General features: G+C 43.8%; 2 protein-coding genes across 4 annotated transcripts in view; one reads left to right on the top strand and one right to left on the bottom strand.

Moving 5' to 3' along the window:
* GABRA6 (gamma-aminobutyric acid type A receptor subunit alpha6) overlaps positions 1 to 3,257 on the bottom strand; it is a 32,238-nt gene extending 28,981 nt beyond the window's left edge. For 2 of the 3 annotated variants that reach the window (XM_077924421.1, XM_077924419.1), the window contains exons 1-2: positions 2,291 to 2,661; positions 1,688 to 1,755 (exon numbers count right to left, since the gene is read on the bottom strand). In XM_077924421.1, coding sequence (XP_077780547.1) covers positions 1,688 to 1,755; positions 2,291 to 2,567 — 345 coding nt within the window. In that variant the 5' untranslated portion in view covers positions 2,568 to 2,661. Of the gene's footprint in view, positions 1 to 1,687; positions 1,756 to 2,290 lie in introns of all 3 variants that reach the window. The other variant, XM_028717414.2, reaches the window with a different exon arrangement.
* GABRB2 (gamma-aminobutyric acid type A receptor subunit beta2) overlaps positions 1 to 19,712 on the top strand; it is a 190,807-nt gene that overhangs the window by 18,688 nt on the left and 152,407 nt on the right. The window lies entirely within an intron of this gene.

Raw genomic sequence — 19,712 nt, 5'->3', positions numbered from 1 at the left:
GCAGGAGGCCCCATTAGAAGAAGTGGTGCTTCAGGTTAAGAACAGTTTCAGGTTAAGAACGGACCTCCAGAACGAATTAAGTTCTTAACCTGAGGTACCACTGTATACTCAACAATAAGTCTCAATGATGCCCGTGGGAGCCACAAGCATGATTGCAGCCTTTGGATCATTGATCATTGATTGTGCAGACATAATAAAGAACATTCTAAGGAGATTCTAGATGCATACACACTACTGAGTTTGTAGCACAAAAATGTAGGTCCCCCCCCCCCCAATTTGGAATAGTTCTTGCTTGTCTTGAACATGCTGCTTTCAATTTAGATCCTAGATCCTGCCATCCAAGGGTGGGTGTGGTTACTTAATACATGTTTGAAAATCATTGATTAAGTTGTCCATTTATTTTCCTCCCTGCACATGCCCCAGGTGAATGAAGAAGGAAGTAGGGATTGCAATCTTGGTATACACGCACCCACAATGCCATTGGGAAGGTGCATGTGAGGTTCCATCGCCAGGAACCACCTATATCTGTTTTTAAATGGATACACTGTTGGTAATGCAGAATCGCTCTGCAACGAGCTTCCATTTTTGGAACAAATAATGCTTCTCGGGGCAAAGAAAATATGCAACAGATCTAGACTGTGTGTGGACTACAGTGGTATCTCGGTTTACGAAATTAATCCATTCCGGAAGTCTGTTTTTAAACCGACACCATTCTTAAACCGAGGCGCACTTTCCCTAATGAGGCCTCCTGCCACCAGTGCCCTTCCACCATTCGGATTCCGTTCTTAGACCGAGGTAAAGTTCACAAACGGGGACACTACTTTCGGTTTTGTGGAGTTCATAATCCGAATCGTTCATTAACAGGGCTGTTCTTAAACTGAGGTACCACTGTACATGCAAAAAGCAAGCACAAGGTCTCCATTGATTCTAGAATAAAATGCCATGTGTGCATAGCCAGACTCCAGAATGTCAGGGATCCTAATAATACTAGGAGGAAGTTTACAGCATCTATCAAGGGCAAGCACACAACGTACTGATGAGCCCACCCCAGGTTCCATAACTGAGTGCCTGTTGCCATCTGCTCTTTCACCGAGCAAAAGGAGCACTCCCTGCCTGACGTGCATTTGGCGAAGTTTACTTCCCCTGCTCCGAGCTCTGCTGTGTATAATTCTCCGCATTGTGGTGCAAGCGGCCGCAATCTTCTTATAGCTCTGATGCCCTCTTAACCAACAAACCCTGCTTTCCACCCAGGAAGGCCAGAGAGCAGTGGGGGGAGTGAACCCAGACATTTGCATTATGATCTAAATATTTGATTTGCAAGTGTGCTTGAACACACGCACACACAGCTCTCCTCCCCTCGAAAAAAAAAAGATGCATGCTAAAACTGCCCCGCCTGGCCCATCGCAGTCGTGCAAAACCGTTTCTGTGTGCAGCCCCAACGGGAAATGCACGGCCGGGTCCCTGCAAGGCAGAGATTGTCAAGAAGATTAAAGCGAGTAATCTGCTCTAATGACAGTCCACTCAGATGCCACCGTAATGAATCCTAGAAAACAGGGGCAGAGCAAGCTCCCTTGCAGCCGAAGGGCTTGAGAGGCAGAGAGGGAGAGGGGGGGGGGGCGATCTCCTTTGACACTAAGGCTCCTCTCACAGCTGGGGGGGGGTGAGTTGCTGGTGGGGGGTGTCTTACCATTTCTACATCTGACACAGGACCAAAGCTGGTCACGTAGATGTCTGTCTTGACTTCCGTCACGGCTCCTGGGAAGCGGTTCCAGGGGGCGAAAGTTTGCGTGCGCACCGTCGAGGGGAGGAAGGAGAGAGTTCAGTGAGATGGGTGGCATTTATTCTTAGGGTGCTTCCCCCTCCCCCTCCACCAAGGGAGGAAACAACTTGTTTGCACGTAGTTAGCAAAAAGTAGGGTTTGTTTGGCTTCCCCAGATGCCCAAACAGGACTTTCTTAGAAGGGGTGTCTTGGCGATGCAATCCTGGCAGGGAGGTGGACGGGGGTGTCTTGCCTCAGTGAAATCTCCCCCCAAGACGCCCCCACCCTACAACGGCCCCAAGGTAAGGAGCAAGCCGGGTTTTTCCCCCGCTCCCAGCGCGACCCCAGCGGCGCCTACTCGGAAATCCAAGCCCCACAACCCAAACGCCGCGGTGTCCGATGGGGCTCCCTTGAAGGGACGTGTAGGGTAGCAGCCCGCCTTGCAGGCAACTGTGGCTCGCAGGCTGCGGCTCAACGGGAGAGGTCAAACGCCGTGGGGAAAGAGGGAAGGTGTACAAGACAAGTAAGGACCTGGGCTGCCCCTGCCGCCGAACCCGGGTCGCAGCCGGTTGTCGTAGCCGTCCAGGAGCTTGTCTAGGATCCGGGAGATGTTCTCCGAGTAGAGGTCGCCCTCGTCGGCGGCGGGGTCGTCCGCCAGCACCTTGTGGAGGCTACAGAGGCAAGCACAGAGCCCCGCCGTCACCCACAGGCTCCCTTCTTGCCCCAAACCAACTCCCACCACCACCCCTATGCTCCCCCAAAAAGTTGCTTCACTTTGGATCAACAGCAAAGCAGCCCTCCCGGCCATTTGCTGTCCCGAGGTGTAGAAGAGCAAGGCTGGCCCCAACTTCTTCGGCGCCCAAGTTTGCTTTACTTACCACGCAGTGAAGCAAATCCAAGGAAGCCACCAAGCCATGCCTGCGCTCTGCCCAGGACCTGGATGCCAACCTGGTCAACTGGAGCAAATCTGAGTAGGACCCATCTTCCTTCTTCAGTTTTGTCCTCCCACTCGGCGTTTTCCTTACTACCAGTAGTATACCCGTAGACCTAATGCTCTAGAGGAGTGTGGATGGGCAGATGGACTTGGGCTGGTTCCCCCCCCTCCTCTCCCTGCCAGCCCCGCCTTCCAGGGGCTCCTCTTCGCCCTGTGTGTGTGTGTGTGTGTGTGTGTGGTCGGTCCCTGATATTCCCCCACCGTCGTTCAGGCTCATCTGAGTGCTTCAGTTGTGGAATTACAGTATGAAGGGACGGTGCCCGGTCGGAGAGCAGTGACAATAATCGAATAAGGCATTAGGGGAGATTAAAAGGAAGAAATCCACTGCTAGTTTTGGCATGGAATTAGCAGGGACCTGTTAGGAAATCTGGAAAAGCACTGGCATCTTGCTGATAGAGATTATGTTGGAAATGGCCTCAGCTTTTATTATTTTTACGGTTCACGGAGATATTATTATGCAGCCTGCACATCATTAGAACCCTCCTGCCCCACCTTTTTTTTTTTGGGGGGGGGGGGGGTTCCTGTAAAATTCATTTGACCAGTTTGCTCTTTTCTGCCCTTTATGACCAGGCCTTGAACGCCTCAACTAAATTTGTTAACATTTCCCTCAATAGTGCAGGCATGCCCTCAAACACATATGCATCGATTTTTGAAAGGAAGAAAGAAAAATCTCATCTCTTCTGCCTGACCTCCACCTGGGCCTAACATCATGTCATCCTGCTCTCTGTTGCCAATGCTGCTTTGTCGTGACTTGCAATTTGGTGTGTTAAAAGGTAAGAATCACTGCCAGCCCAATCCATAACCCAGTGAAACTGAAGTGAGGCGATTCTTAAGCTGAAGGGAGCAAATCGTTTGGAATCCAAGCACTTCAATTAAACCGGACTGTGAAAAAAAGGTTATTGTCCATTATATTTCTGGAAAGAACCAGTTGGTTAACTGGTGGCAACAAAGGTCGTAAATTAACTACTACTTGGACGTTGATATTACGCTCACTTGGGATATTGCCAAGTTGGAAAAGGTTCAGAAAAGGGCAACTAAAGTGATCAAGGGGGTTGAGAAAAGGTTGCAGTGTTCAGGATTTTTTAGTTTAGAGGAAAAGCAAGTAAGAGGTGACACGATAAGAGTTTATAAAATTATGCATGGAATGGTACCAAATAAACACAATTGCTTTAAATAAATAAATACTTTTTAAAAACACCAAGCACTTAATTCCCTATGAACATCTAAGATCCCAATGTCTTTCATACTTTAGCACCTTAATGTACCTGGTTGTGCATCCAACCAAGTGTGGAGTAGTGATCAAACTATGGGACTGGAACTGAGGAGCTCCAGGTTCAAATCCTAACTCAGCCATAAAGCTCACTGGGTGATGTTGGGCCAGTCACTGTCTCCCAAGCTCATCTACTTCTCAACGCTGTTGTGAAGGAGCGAAACCATGTACCCTATGTTGAGCTTCTTATGAAAGGCACAATATGAGTTTTTTTTAAAACAACAGGGACCTAGTACCCTATGAGAAGGCGATGGAAGAGTTTAAGACTGCCATCACCACACAAAGCCTAGTTATTTTTGGACCCACCATCATCAACAACAGATGGTGATGCTTTCAGCTTGGGATGCCTCTCCCATACATATCCCTGTATATGTGGGCCAGTACAGCTTGGGACACCAAGCACTGAACCTGGGAACTGACTCCATCTCCACATGTGCCAGCTGCTTAAGACTGGAAAAACAGGAAGTTGGACAAGTGCCTGACACTCCACAGACCTGGACTCCACAGCCTCTCACAGTCATTCTGTTTACACAATGACCACTCCCCACATCAAATGGGGGCACCTTTTGCGTGGTCGTGCACAGCCCCCCAGATCCCAGTGCGACTCCTGGTAGTTCAGGCTGGGGAGGCGCTGCCAGGGGATCGGCAGGTAAGGGGAGGAACCCCCCCCTCCCCACACAACAGAAGGTGAATCTTACCTGCGAAGCGACAGTTGGCTCAATAGCTTCTCCTACCCTGCCCTCCCTCAGTTAAGTCTTCTTTTACAGGTTAACTTCTTTTCCACAGGTACGCAGGCGCTGCTATGTCAGGGTCGTTGTTGAAAGGCCAGAAAGGAATTTTCCTGCATTGGCAGGTTTTGCCTTTCCCGTAGCAAAACATCACAACTTTGGTGGTTTCAGGCCTTGGGCAGAATCCTTTAGTCTATCTTCCTAAATGGGGGGGGGGGCGTGAAGCAGTGACCCACGCCCCCCTTGCGGCAGTGATCCCAGGGTTCCCTGTTAAAGGGGTCTTGAGGGGAGGCATTGGCCATACACTGAGAGGTTGTCATTGCTCTCCCCTGCGACGGCAGTGAAACGGGGGGGCAGGCTCTCTGCTTGAACATATGTTCTCCAGAGCCAGCCCAATCCCCACACATTCTGGATAACCCTGAAGTCTCCCAGATCCCTGGCTGGGGACTGGGAAGGATAAATGCCCAGTGCCTGAGCCAAGGTCTCCCATCTGAAATTTAATAAAGTTGTGGCCAATTTTAATCCTATAGCACGTTGTCTTGAGTCATTATTCCGCTCAGGGGGTTGCCTGGGGTTGGGGGGACTCTGCCTGTCCACGCAATAGAACCTCAGCGAAGCATCCAGCCAAAGGAAACCCCTTTCCACAACCACAAATCAATATAGATGCTAGATTAGAAAACAAACAAAAAGAGATTCGAAATATTGAAATGCATGCAGCTCCAAAAAGTGCTCTTATACTCACACAGAAGTGGGGGAAATGTTTTTTTAAAAAACACAGAGATGGATACATACAGAGAGTTTAGTTGCACCCAAGAATGGTTTGTTATCTTGCAACTTATATGTTGTTTTGAAGTGTTTAAACTCTGTTGCAAATTATATTTCTTTCTGAACTGACTGGGTTTTAGTTCAGTGCACTGTATTATACTATTTTGTACAATTCAGCCTCTGACCGCTTCATTGCTGTCATTGTCGTCCAAAGTTTTTTGTGTGACAGTTAGCTTTGACTGTTGTTCCTTCAGGGACACAACAGTTTCCCTTCCTTTCTTTAATGTAACACTACTGTTATTCACCCTGAGCCATAGGGATAGAGCAAACTATATAAATCTACTAGTTTTGAAGGGATGGAACTTCAGGATTCCTCTTTCAACAATATTGCAAGCTCTTGCTAAAGCCAATTAAAAAGGCAGAGCATGTGCCTTTTGGGCCCACTGTTGGCCAGACAATTGGATCTGTGTGTATGTTTATAGCAATATTCCAAAACGTCAAAGCAATCTCATTTTTCATTATCTTTCTAAGGCTTTGAATCTGTTTCTATCCTCAAGTCCGTAAGCAAATATGCTGATGGAACTATTGACAGATGGCAATCCATGTTTTTTTGTGTCTGTGAAGATTCATTTGTTACTAAGAGCATGTTCATAGCTCAACTTTGGACTTGCTGGGATTCTTCTTCACATGTCTTCATGCTAAAAAAACAACTCCAGATCCACAGAAACTAAATAGCTGGAGATAGGGAAGGTGAGCAGAAGAGGGGCATGTTTTTCTTCCCTCCTGAATGGAGGTAATGCCATTAGTGTGTCTTGGCAATTTTAAGAGAGAACAATATCCATGCAGTCTTGGAACTGGGATGGAAAGAGAGATAGAGACCTGACTTGTTGTCAACAGAGACTTGTTGTCTCTGTGAGACACCAACACTATGGTGATGAGACACTTCTTGGAAATCTGATGGAATGCAGTGAGCATTCTCTCTTCTTCTCAGCCTGTATATATGTGTATCACAGAATGCCACCAGTCTCTAGTAATCTTCAGTCCAAAGAAGCCAAACCCAAGATGAATACTGGGATCACCTGGGTGCACTTAACAATTTTTTTTGACAGTTAACAGATGGTCAAGTACAACTATCTAACAACACAAAGTGATCCTAGATTCCAGAGCAGCCACTTTTGAGATTGTAGACCCTCCTTCTTTTAATACAGCCGATCCTTCTTCCTTATAATTGATACTTTATTTGTATCCAGTCTAGTTAGTCTTCAAAACTGCATATATCCAATTAATGTTACTATTTTGGTGTGGTTACTTACACATTTTCATTAGTATTAAAAATTAGAACATCTCTTTTATCCTAACAGTTTTAGGCTGAAAGTTTAGACTCTTATCAAGCTATTTAGATGTTACAACACGTGATCTGGTGCTGCCGTTGCACCTTCTATGCAAAGATAATAAAATAGCCTTTCCCTATAAAATATAATAAGCCCAGCACAGCTCACAGTGTTCTGTCACAATTCTGGAAGATTTCAAGATGGCCAAGGAAGTGGACATGAATTAAGATATCAGATTATAGTTTGTAATTGTGGAGCTGTTGCACTTGCATACATATATTTTCCTGGGGAACAGGTAACACACCTCTGCATGCACAGCTTGCTTCCCAAGAAACCATTAATACACACAATTGACTGCACCTTGATCAGTATTATTTGACTTAATAGTTCAAGCTCCATAATTGTTGTTTACACAGCTCTGCAGCTTGACGTGCACTCAGGCAACTACAATGTTGGTAGAATTCGGTTTCTACAGTATGGGAGCAAAGTACTTGAATCTTGAAGCGAAGCAAGTGAAATGGGGAGCCTAGGCTACTTTTCTCAGACACCAAGGATGAAACAGGCCTCACTGTCCAGGCACTTAACAGATCAGAATGTATTGGCTGTCAATTTAATTTGGTCACAACTTTATTGAAAAACCCTCACCAGTATCTTTTGTGATTGTGTTAGGTTGAGACAGCTAGTTTTAGGCGACGAGGCTTCCCAGACCGTCTACCTTTATAAGTTTTATTATAAATCTGAGCATCTTTGACATATCCCTGAGAAAAAACAAGGAGTCAGCTCTGTGGACAGAAAAAGGATGCTGCTCAAACACAAAGAACCATGCAACTGGCGGATGAGACTCCTTGTGGAGTTTGCCCCCTCGCTAAGAGTGCAGACAGCAGTCACGAAATTAAAAGACGCCTGCTCCTTGGGAGAAAGGCGATGGCAAATCTAGACAACATCTTAAAAAGTAGAGACATCACCTTACCAACAAAGGTCCGTATAGTTAAAGCCATGGTTTTCCCAGTAGTGATGTATGGAAGTGAGAGCTGGACCATAAAGAAAGCTGATCGCCGAAGAATTGATGCTTTTGAATTATGGTGCTGGAGGAGACTCTTGAGAGTCCCATGGACTGCAAGAAGATCAAACGCATCCATTCTTAAGGAAATCAGACCTGAGTGCTCACTGGAAGGACAGATCGTGAAGTTGAGGCTCCAATACTTTGGCCACCTCATGAGAAGAGAAGACTCCCTGGAAAAGACCCTGATGTTGGGAAAGATGGAGGGCACAAGGAGAAGGGGACGACAGAGGATGAGATGGTTGGATAGTGTTCTCGAAGCTACAAACATGGGCCTGACCAAACTGCGGGAGGCGGTGGAAGACAGGAGTGCCTGGCGTGCTCTGGTCCATGGGGTCACGAAGAGTCGGACACAACTAAACGACTAAACAACAACAACAAGAGTGCAGAAGCAGGACTTTTACACCTCAGGTGCCAAAATGCCTCAAGCTACCCCTACCTCTTGTTGTCCTGCATCCTGTAAAGGTAAAGGGACCACTGACCATTAGGTCCAGCTGTGACCGACTCTGGGGTTGCAGCACTCATCTCACTTTATTGGCCAAGGGAGCCGGCGTACAGCTTCCAGGTCATGTGGCCAGCATGACTAAGCCGCTTCTGGCGAACCAGAGCAGCGCACGAAAACGCTGTTTACCTTCCCGCCGGAGCGGTACCTATTTATCTACTTGCACTTTGACGTGCTTTCAAACTGCTAGGTTGGCAGGAGCAGGGACCGAGCAACGGGAGCTCACCTCGTCGCGGGGATTCGAACTGCCAACTTCTGATCGGCAAGTGCTAGGCTCTGTGGTTTAACCCACAGCGCCACCCACGTCCCTTCCTGCATCCTGTAGGTACCCCCATTTGTTCAACAGTAGAACACGTGCCATTTTGCTTCCTTTATCAAAGACCACATAGCTGATTATTGCATCATAGGTCCAACATGGCAACCAAGTAATGGGCCTTGCTGTATTGTTGCTCTTCCCGTGATAACTAATTCTGCCCTCCAGCCATAACTATTGGACTTGTAATGCACTTTCTTTGTTCTAGGCCTAGCAGGCATTTTCCAGCCAATGAGTTTACAGTGCAATCCTATGTATTTTGACTTGGGTGTTCATGAGGGGTGGAGGAGACATTTAGTTCTATTTGCACTTAAACATGAGCTTAATTCACACTTCTTGAAACAAGATGCAAAACGAAACATAGCTGGCCTTTGACATTTGCATTTCTTCAAATTCTGCAGTGCAGTTTCCAACCAAGTAATATATACAAAAATGTAACTTGGGCAAAATGAGCATAGAAAGACCTGCATTGGTGAAGGAAACATACAAAAATCCACTGTATTAGAGGAAATTGATTGACAAAATATGTACATTAGGCAAAATTGCATTAAAATTCACCCAAAGATGTTGATTTTCATGAGGACTTTTAAGGGGGGAAATGCAAACTGATGTGAAAATGTGGAGAACTGATCTTCAGATTGAAAAAAGTAAAAAACTGAGAGAAACTGAAATTGACAGATTCATCCATTCCTGGTTGTGACATATTGAAAAATGTATAGCTTTTTAGGTGTAAATTGTTTGTACTTGTATTTATTTGTTTGAATCCCAGGACCTAAGCCTCAGCATTTGTTTCTGTCTTATAAGAGAAATAAAATCTTTCTAATCTGGATTTGAATATGCTGCAGAAATACAGTTCAGAGTAGCCTATTTAAAATTTAGTTTATTTAAACAATTAAGCTTAATTCCTCCCTCCCTGTGGATCAGGATGTGTTAATTGCATGTTGTTATGATACATTTCTTTCCTGAATAAATCAATACAGTAGTAGCCAGACGGTGTTTGATTTCAGGAATTAAAAGTAATGGTTTCATGAATTATGAATATATTTACACATAATAGTAAATTATGTTCAAATTTACTGCGCATTTGAATTTTAGGAAGTGACAAACTTGTTTAATTAGCATGCTATTGAGGGATTTTAGCATTAAAATGCAAATGTGAGAAGTCTTGAGAATGTGGGGCAGTGGTCCTCCAGAAATTGGTCTACAGCTCCCATCATCCTGAGCACAAAAGCACTCTCCCCTCTTGACTCCTGCCTCCTGCTATGGAGGTAGAACACAGCCACTGATAACCTCTACCTAAATTTATCCTTTACTTTTGAAACCTCCCTCAACTCAGGACCAGTCCAGACTTCTGGGGGCTCTTGCACACAAAGGATAATTGGCCACTTCTTCCCTCCCTGTGCTGGTCCCGGGAGCTAACCGAGAGGCGAGGTCCGAGTCCAGTCCAAGGTCAATGGTGTGGTATGGAGGCTGTCTGTCAAAGCTGTAGCTGGGTCCAAGGCAGGGAGTCGGGTGGGGTCAGGAACTCTGGCAGAAGAGCAGGACAGGATGCAGGCAGGAACAGGCTAGCAACGACGTTACTCCCACAACCTGGGACTGGGGCTGACTGGCTTTTATCTGCCCCGAGGCATAGGGTGGCCCCGGTCCACTGGTGACTCACCTCTCCTGGCCTGGAGGCAAGCACTCCTCCTGCAGGAACTTAGTTCCCTCTGCCTCTCTGCCCTGAGCCTCTGTAGCTCAGGAGAGGCTGGAGGATTACTGGACCCAGAGGCAAGCTCCTCTTCCCCTGACAGGGCTGAGAGTGGAGCACCTGCAAGCAATGGGTCCTCCATCATCTCAGGAGCCAGAGCAGACTCAGCTTGTGCCTGCACCTGAGGATCCAGCACAGGTGAGGACCCTTCAGGCTCAGGCCCCAGCCCCGGCTCAGCTGGTTCTGGAGGCAGGGACTCCTGTGCAGGCTGGGATTCCTCAGGTTCAGCCTCTGAGTCCGAATCCCAGGCCATCACACTCCCTTTCTTCCTGAAATCACGTCCTCCCTTTTGGTCCAACCCTTTTAAACTAAAAGCAAGATTTGCCAATTGACCTCTATTGTCCAATAAAAACAGTACAAGAGATTTCACTAGTTGCCTTTTAATTCTTTTGTGTGAACAGGATGACTAAGAAATATAACGTAACATGCAGTCCTGTACACACAAACCCAGTGTGTACTCCTTACTCCACACTTGCAAGTGTGATGTAGTGATTAGAGTGCTACAGTAGGACTTGGGTTCGAGTCCCATAACAGCCATGAAGCTGACTGAGTGATCTTGGGCCTGTCACTGTCTCGCAGCCTAATCTACCTCACAGGGTTGTTGTGACGATAACATTGGACGGAAGGAAGAACCATGCATGCTACCTTAAGCTCCTTGGAGGAAAAGTGGGATATAATGTGATAATAAATGAACAGATAAAATCTGAAATGTATAACTAAAAGTTGTAACTTAATCCTCAACCCTGTAGAAACTTACCAGTAAGTAAGTCCCTTTGAACACATTGGGGACTGCTTTGGAGTAGGCACATATGTAGGAATAGACTGTGAGATGAACAATTAATGTGTCTGTTTAGCCTTTGGTGTTTTCATGAAGGGGTTTCAGACCGGAGACTAGAATCTCTGTGCTGGAAGAATGGAAAGTATGTGAGTCCAGCGCCATACAGACTGGCTGCTGACAAATCGCTGGCGAAAACACCTTGAGAGAAACCTGTTCTACCACATTTGCCCTCCCTACAGGGGCAACTGTGGAAAGACCAGAACATGCAAGATCATTCCTTCTAGAATCATCAGCACCCTCATCAAGAAGGGCCAGAGAGTGTGGGGGTGCATAACAACCAACTAATCATTTGTTATTTGCATGTGACAAATTTCAATAACTCCAGTGGAAGAGTGTAACACACTTACGGTGATAAAAAGCTCATGCAGAAAAGACACCATCTGCAGCACACATCTAGAAATCTGCAGCATGCACCTTCATTCAGACATTTTGAAAACCCTTGAAACAATTTAACCCCTCAAGAGGACAACAAAAAAACTTTGCAAAACGACTTTGTTTTTTGCAACCGTTTTCACAAAAAGTAACAGAATCTGGGAGAGTAAATTAAAGGTTATGATAAACAGCTTAAACATTTGCTTTGACAGCCACATAAAAGGAAATCTACCACATGTCCTGGTTGACAAGGAAGCCAGTTTATAGTGTTAGAATTATTATTTTTGCCTTGTATCATACTGCTAGCAAAACATTTCATATTAATGCTTATATTTTATGTCACTTCCAATAAAAAATATCTGTACCATTACAATCTGTATTTTTAGCTGACCGTTTAGTGGAAAAAAATATATTTCTTAGTTGAGAATATTTGGCCCGATGTAAATTATTATTATTAATTATATATATATATATAGTTATAGTAATTGCTTTCTCAGTATTTATAGATTTCAGTGGGAAGATGGAGCTGGCAAAAGAAGTGTGGAGAGGCAGAAGCAAACAATTATTTTCTCCCAAAAAATAAAATCACCAGATGCTATTAGACAAATCCTTATGTAAAAAAACATGGTGACATAATCCAGAGGAACTGCTCTGGTGCTACCCAACTGAAGTGAGTGCAAAGAAGAGCATTGTATGCTATCATAGCAATAATAAGTAAGTGGATTTCAACACAGCACCAAGTTGGGTATGTGTACTTAGAACAAGGTCCATTCACAGTGTGGGACATTTGCTCCCTCTCTGCCCCCACACTTCCACCACTTGCTCCGTAAACAAGTTCAAGAGTTCCCTCAACCCTCCTGAGCATGTGAGGAAAGAAGAGGAAGGAGAAAGTGTCATTGTGTGAGTGGACCTCATCTGTCAGGAATGAGCCAGCTCCCTCTGAAGGTTTGCAGCCAGCTCTCAGTGGTATCTTACAGCCAACTGCAGGAAGCAACCAGGAACAAAGAGGGTTAACTTTCATGCAGGATGAGCAGCAGAGAGAGCTAACTCCCCCACCCCTTGGAATGCAGGATGATAAGGGGAGGACTGGAGCAGGCTGGAACCCAGCCAAAGTTCTCAGGAAGTTCAATTAGGCCAAAGTTCTCAGGAAGTTCAATTAGGTGGGAACAGAGAAGGAAGTAGCCTGTCAGACCGGGAAGAAGTTTGGATCGGCTCAGGGGCAGGCTGTTAAACCAGAAACAAAACAAAAGATGTCAGAAGCAAAAGTACAGTTGCTTCTGGTCACGCCGGAAGTGGACCTCAGAAGGGTCATCGTGACTGATGATGCCCGAGGCGGTCGGAGTGATCTTTTTGTTTCGCAATAAACCTCTTTTTAATTATCAACGCTTGCTGTGTTATCAAGCCGGGAACTTGGACGCATGACATCATCCCTTGGATACAACAACATAGTTGAATTCTGCCCTTAAGTTATTATTTGTATAGTTTTGCAAGAAGATGGATCCCTGCCCTGAATTCAGTTACACCCTGAGGTCCAGAGCTTAATTTAATGCAACCTTTGAGTTCAGTCCTCGGGATTCTCTGCAGCATTTTGTTTTGCCAGCAGCTCCTACATGGGGTATCTGTTACCACTTCTCATGCCACCAGCAGCTTCGGGCGTGTCCTTCACGCTTACTGTACTCCTCAATGTGTCCCAGTCTCTTGTCTTGATTCCATTGATTTCACTTCCTACCCCTCTGACCAGCTCCGTTCCCAGCTATCCACAAAAAGGGGTTTATCTGTGGAAAGAAGACTTCACTAATCAATTGCTGGTTGTTGCTACAGACATTTGGAAATATTTTGTCAAACATTTTGCTCATTTTGAAATGAGTCAAAAGAGGTTCTGTAAAGAACAGGGCGGTGGGACTGGGTACAACCAGTACTTACTTACTTACTCCTTGATACCATTCATCTTGTCTCCTTAGATTTATAGCAGTGATAAAAATGCAGTCCCTAGGCTTTCTTGGGGGGAAAATAATTCCATGTAATTCAGCCTGCCTATTATAAACACCATTAACATGTCTGTGGCGGCTTTGTTCCTTAGCTTTTAGATGCTGAGGTTTTCCATTAAACCCTTTTCTCACTCTATTAGTAAACCAGAAAGCTGGCTAAGCAAGTTTTCATATTTGTATGTTGCTTTCTCAAAGCATAGGGAAGCAATCCACGTATTCTTGTTCGTGTTTCATTTAGGCAAAAGTCTTGCTGAACATGAAAACTACAAGTGGCCCTGGTTTTATTTAGATGACTTGTCCTACCTGCTGAGAGATGCTGAAGTATTTTATCATACACTCACCACAATCTGTTCTATAGGTCAATTATGTAGCCTTTTTTAAAGGTAGCGCTATATAACATTCATAAAATGCTACTCTTCACTTTTCTGTCCCTGTTTTTTGGCTGCTCAGGTTAGACCTGCTGAGGTTGTGGAGTCTCCTTCCTTGGAGGTTTTTAAGAAAGGGTTGGATTATTATTATTATTTATTCAATTTATTCACTGCCCTATACCAGGAGGTATCAGGGTGGTTCACAAGACCACAACATATAAAATCAAACCAAAAGCAGTAACCCAATAACCTCCCCCCCCAAAAAAGCCACATTCTAAAAGGGTGTTGGATGTCAATAAGATCCACCAAATGGATGGACATCTGTCATGGATGCTTTTGTTGAGATTGCTGCATTGCTGGAAAGAAGAACGTGTCCCAGCTAAAGAAGATTGGCAAGTTAAATTAATGGAATATGCTGAAATGGCAAAACTGACAATGGAATTAAGAGGAAGAGACGACAACAAATTTAAGGAAGAATGGAAGGACTTTACTGCATATATACAGAAGCAATGTACACAGGTTAATACATTGGCAGGGTTTTAAGATTACTTGTAATTTTATTATGAATGGAAAATAAGTAATTCAAATGGTTAAAACTTTATAATGGACATGTAATACATTGATATACTATGGAACCAAGGAGGGGAATAGGAGGGAGTCAATCTGTTTTGTTTTTGCTTTTGCTTTTATTGTTGTTTGTTTTGTTTTTGTTTTTGTTGAAAATTAATAAAATGTTATTTAAAAAAGAGATTGCTGCATTGCAGGGGGTTGGACTAGATGACCCTTGGGATCCCTTCCAACTCTACAATTCTATGATTCCGTGATTAAATCAATTGACCAAAGTTAGTCATGTACTGTATATTCATTTCAGTGGGTCTGTGTATGATTAATATTGGATACAATTCTTTGTCTCCAAATTTTGGTAACATGCAGCACTAATTTGCTAGACGTATCTTAACATAAGGACGCGGGTGGCGCTGTGGGTTAAAGCCTCAGCGCCTAGGACTTGCCGATCGAAAGGTCGGCGGTTCGAATCCCCGCGGCGGGGTGCGCTCCCGTCGTTCGGTCCTAGCGCCTGCCAACCTAGCAGTTCGAAAGCAGCCCCGGGTGCAAGTAGATAAATAGGGACCGCTTACCAGCGGGAAGGTAAACGGCGTTCCGTGTGCTGCGCTGGCTCGCCAGATGCAGCTTTGTCACGCTGGCCACGTGACCCGGAAGTGTCTCCGGACAGTGCTGGCTCCCGGCCTATAGAGTGAGATGAGCACACAACCCTAGAGTCTGGCAAGACTGGCCCGTACGGGCAGGGGTACCTTTACCTTTTATCTTAACATAAAGTTTGTTGCAATAACAGCAAATGCACAGTTCTAACAATGGCTGGCCATGAGGGATTGGGGGAACAGGATTTTACTATTAAAGAGTTTTGCTTGAGAAACAGTACCAGTAAACTAGTGAAATTCAACACTGGGATCAGTCTCATATGCACAGCAAAACATGTAAATCAAAGCAATGCCCCTGTTTGTGTGAAAACTGGGATTTTAAAGCAGGTTATTGTTAGTAACAGTCATTTTCTTTAAATACTATTCATTCATTTATTCATACTGCAGCAACATAGTGCATAGACCATAACCTGAAGAGAAAGGCAAATCAGTTCTCCAAACAGGTCACATTCTGAGGAACCAGTTTATAATAGGAGATTTGAGATGCTTCTGGGAGCGATAAGATTTACTGATTAATCTGAAGTAAAAATAATAATGTATTTTTAAATAAATCTTCACTATTTAAATCAACACTATTACAATACTTTTATCACCCTTCTTGTGTCAACAGAATGGTCAGATGAAGAAACAGTTGAAAAAAATCTTGTGAATTTCAGGGTGGTAGGAATAAGTCATCTCTAGAGGAAGGTAGCGGGTACATTGCTCTTGTCCCCACTTCCTGAAAGGTTATGCCTTCCCCTTTCTGTCCCACGGCTACCCCCAGCTTGGCGAGGCAGTTACATTGCAAATGATAGCGAGGAATAGAACAAGTTTCTATTTTCCATTTTTCTCAGAGCAAAGGTATAGCAAAGGGTTACAAGCCAAGTCCTATGTTTGTAATGAACTGTACTTGATGTAGAAGTTATAGTTTATGTTTTCAGAATATCATTCAACCAGAGCTACCTGTTACATATAGTTTATGGATTTATGGTTCTGAAAAAATATACAGCTAGGCATAAAGAAGGGATGGCTCAAATTGTTTGGTCTGAAGTGGTATATTTCGATGCACATATATTTTGTCTATATTGTCAAATATCTCTGAGCTTTTATGAAGTATGGCCATAAACTTTTTCCTTTGGTCAGGAGCCAGGTACAACACCATAAAACAAGACTTGATGATGAAGAAGAAGATGGCAATATTAGGCTTTTATTCTCTCCTGTTATATTTTATGTCAAAATTTATATCAAAAACTGATGGATCAAGACAGATGCCATAAAACCATGATAAGAGCCATTTTTCTTATCTTGCCGTGCTTGAAGCGCGAGTTATGTTAAAAGTTTGTTCTAGTCAAAATTAGGTGCAAATTTTTAGTTTTTCAGCAATATCACTTAAAACAATTCTCATCACAAATTAATCAGTTTCTTTTTTAAGCCACTTGATCTATGCAAGTGCACATTCTTTACAAACCTGTGTTTCCTACCCTAACTTTGTCAAATATTTTCACTCATCATAAAATTACAATAGAATGCACTGTGTTGCAATATTTTTTTGACCAACTTGCATCAAAGAACTGATTAATCATACCGTGTTCCTTTTTCAGTTTTCCCTGCAACTGAAACCCTTAACAAACAAGTAAAAAGCCTTGAAAATTCAAGTCTTGGAAGCAGAATACATTATATAAAATAAGATAAAGAAACTAACTGTTCTGAGCACAGAGCTGGGCTTACTCACACCAGAACTGTTATTTTTTTAGTATATGACCCACAGCTCCTAAGGAAGGACTGAGTTTGTCCAACTATGGAAATATTGCAAAACATTCCTTTTTAGTAAGGTCTCCGCTGACTCATTGCAAATTGTATTTGAATTGATCCGGAGTGCAGATGATAAACTGGAACTGAAATCTAACATTGATACTTTTATCCCATTTTATTGGGCACCTCCAGATGGGTGTTTTATTGTGGGTGTATTGTGCAATGTGTTCTTAACACAATAATAGTGCATCATTGGTAGATTTATTCTGCTTTCATTTTGTTCTGTGATACTTCCCCTGTACTCCCACATTATTGCTGTTTGGAAGGACTATAGTGCAACAAAAGTGGGACAAAAATAAACCAGGAACATTGGTGGTATAAAATTTTTGCTGGATTTCTGCCAGAACTTACAGATTTGTACTGATTGGAAGTGGCACAGTGTGACCAACCCAATTTTTTTGTAGGCACGAATCATTTTGAAAGTGAGATCACATGTGACCTCTCCAATCGCATCAAGAGAACAAGGGGGTGTCTGGAGAGAACCCATTTGTGTTATTAAGGCAGATTTAAATATTTTATTTTTATTTTATTAATAAACTGTCCTCCTACCCTTTAGAAAACTATATCACCAGTGTCGAAGCAATGATTCTTCAACATCAACTTCATTGGACTGGTCATGTTGTGTGGATGCCTGATTATCGTCTTCCAAAGCAACTACTCTATTCTGAACTTAAAAATGGAAAGCATAATGCTAGTGGTCGACAAAAAAGGTTTAAAGACTGTCTCAAGGCAAATTTTTTAAAATGTAATATAAACACCAACAATTGGGAAACACTTGCCTGTGAGCTCTCCAGTTGGAGAACAGCCTTTACCAAAGGTGTCACAAATTTCAAATAAAAAATATATCAAAAATACAAAAATGCATTAAGAAAAAAAATGAAATAGTAGAGTACAAACAGATCAAATTAAGAGTGAACCCTTTCTTTCTTTCTTTCTTTCTTTCTTTCTTTCTTTCTTTCTTTCTTTCTAAACCTGTGAAACTAAGACAGCCTTTGTCTAAGTGCTGAAAAGATGGCCATGTAGTTTCTAGGCAAGCTGCCTTTAGTAGCACATTCTACAGCTTGGGTGCCACCACCAACAGCTGAAATTAACAGGAGCTGTGCAAGGGTTCATGTTCAATTCTCATTCGTTTCAATGGAGTGTGCACAAGACATTTTCTTGGTGGATTTTTGTGCCCATATTCATGGCATGCTCCCTCGGTGACTGAAGATGTTTTAAAAAAGACTTGTTGGTACAAACTGTGAGTGATCTGAACCTTCTTCTCCTCTCTGTGAAGTGTATTTAAGAAGATGACTTTGGCAGTTCTATGTATAGACACTGCTGTGGAAAGCTCCATTAAACACACTCCAGAACCAGCGAGATGTAAAAATGCATTGAAGGAAAACTAAGTAATGACAGAACCAAAATTGGGTCTGAAAGTCAAAGAGCTGGAAAGAACTCCCTGGCATGCTCTTGCCCAGTTCATATAGCTGGCAGGGTTCTGGCACAGAGAAGCAGTGGGCATTGAGGAGGGGGGAGTTATGTACATATACTCAACCAACAGATGGAAATTGCTCGTGCATGCTGTGAAACAGGATTTGTAACACTTTGTGTTAGGAGACGAAGCTGCCAAACACACAGCGAGCAAATACACACAGAGAAAGAAAGAAACTACCAAGAACAGGGTTCTGTGTGTCTTAAGCATCTGAATATACTTACATTCAACCATACTTTTGAAAAGAAGTACACCTATATTTCTTGGTAGCAGTGTGTGTAACACACACACACACACACACACACACACACAGAGAGAGAGAGAGAGAGAGAGAGAGAGAGAGAGAGAGAGGATGTTTATTCATTTTGCTAAAATCTTAATATCTGTCAGGAGCAAGCCAGCAATAAATCACACAAAGTAAGTGACGCTAACTCTTGATTAGAAGAAACAAGGTCTGCCCAGGAGTGCCAGACCTAATGAGCACAGCTACTCTTCTTGGTAGGTCTTGTCCCTATGAGGAACCTATGGAAACTGAAGGTCCCCACCTTCCCACAGCTGCCTAAGTCTCTTCCTCTCCAAGGTCCTTCCCAAGCAATCTGCGGCTACGCTGACACACCTGTCTCTGCTCTTCCAGCTTCATACCTCACAAGGTCCTGGGAAACAAGTGGGGAAGGGAGCTTGTCATCGCAGGAGAGGGAGACGCCAGGGCTTCTTTACCAGCCTATCTCATGTCTGCCTCTTGGCCTCCCTCCTCCCCTGCTTCCACTTCTGATTCTAGACTTCTCTCTGCCACAGACTCTCCCTGCTCACTAAGCCCTGTTATCTCTTCAGGTTCATATACCTCCTGCTCCCAATCTTCCCCCTCTGGCCACTCATCATTATCCCACCACCAGTCTCCTAGCTCTGAGCGTTCTTCCCTTTGGGGTTCCCCAGCTGTTGCTTCCTAGCATTCCTCAGCATTCAGCCAGTCCATGACAATATACAAATTGTACCCCATTGGAATAACCAAGACTGGGCTTGCTATTTTCTTGAAAACTATACTTTTGGCAAGCAGGTTGACATATGTTTTAAAGGTCATAGGTGACTGAAACAAGAAAATGGAACTTGATATATGTAGGCAAGAAGAGAAAAGACCTGTTGACATGCTTGGCTAACTCTTGTGGTTACCGCTGGGACATCTTGGGTCTAAAAT

This window comes from Podarcis muralis, chromosome 2 (assembly GCF_964188315.1).
Source record: "Podarcis muralis chromosome 2, rPodMur119.hap1.1, whole genome shotgun sequence".
NCBI classification, from domain to species: Eukaryota; Metazoa; Chordata; class Lepidosauria; order Squamata; family Lacertidae; genus Podarcis; species Podarcis muralis.
This window is presented reverse-complemented; position numbering and strand designations above follow the sequence as displayed.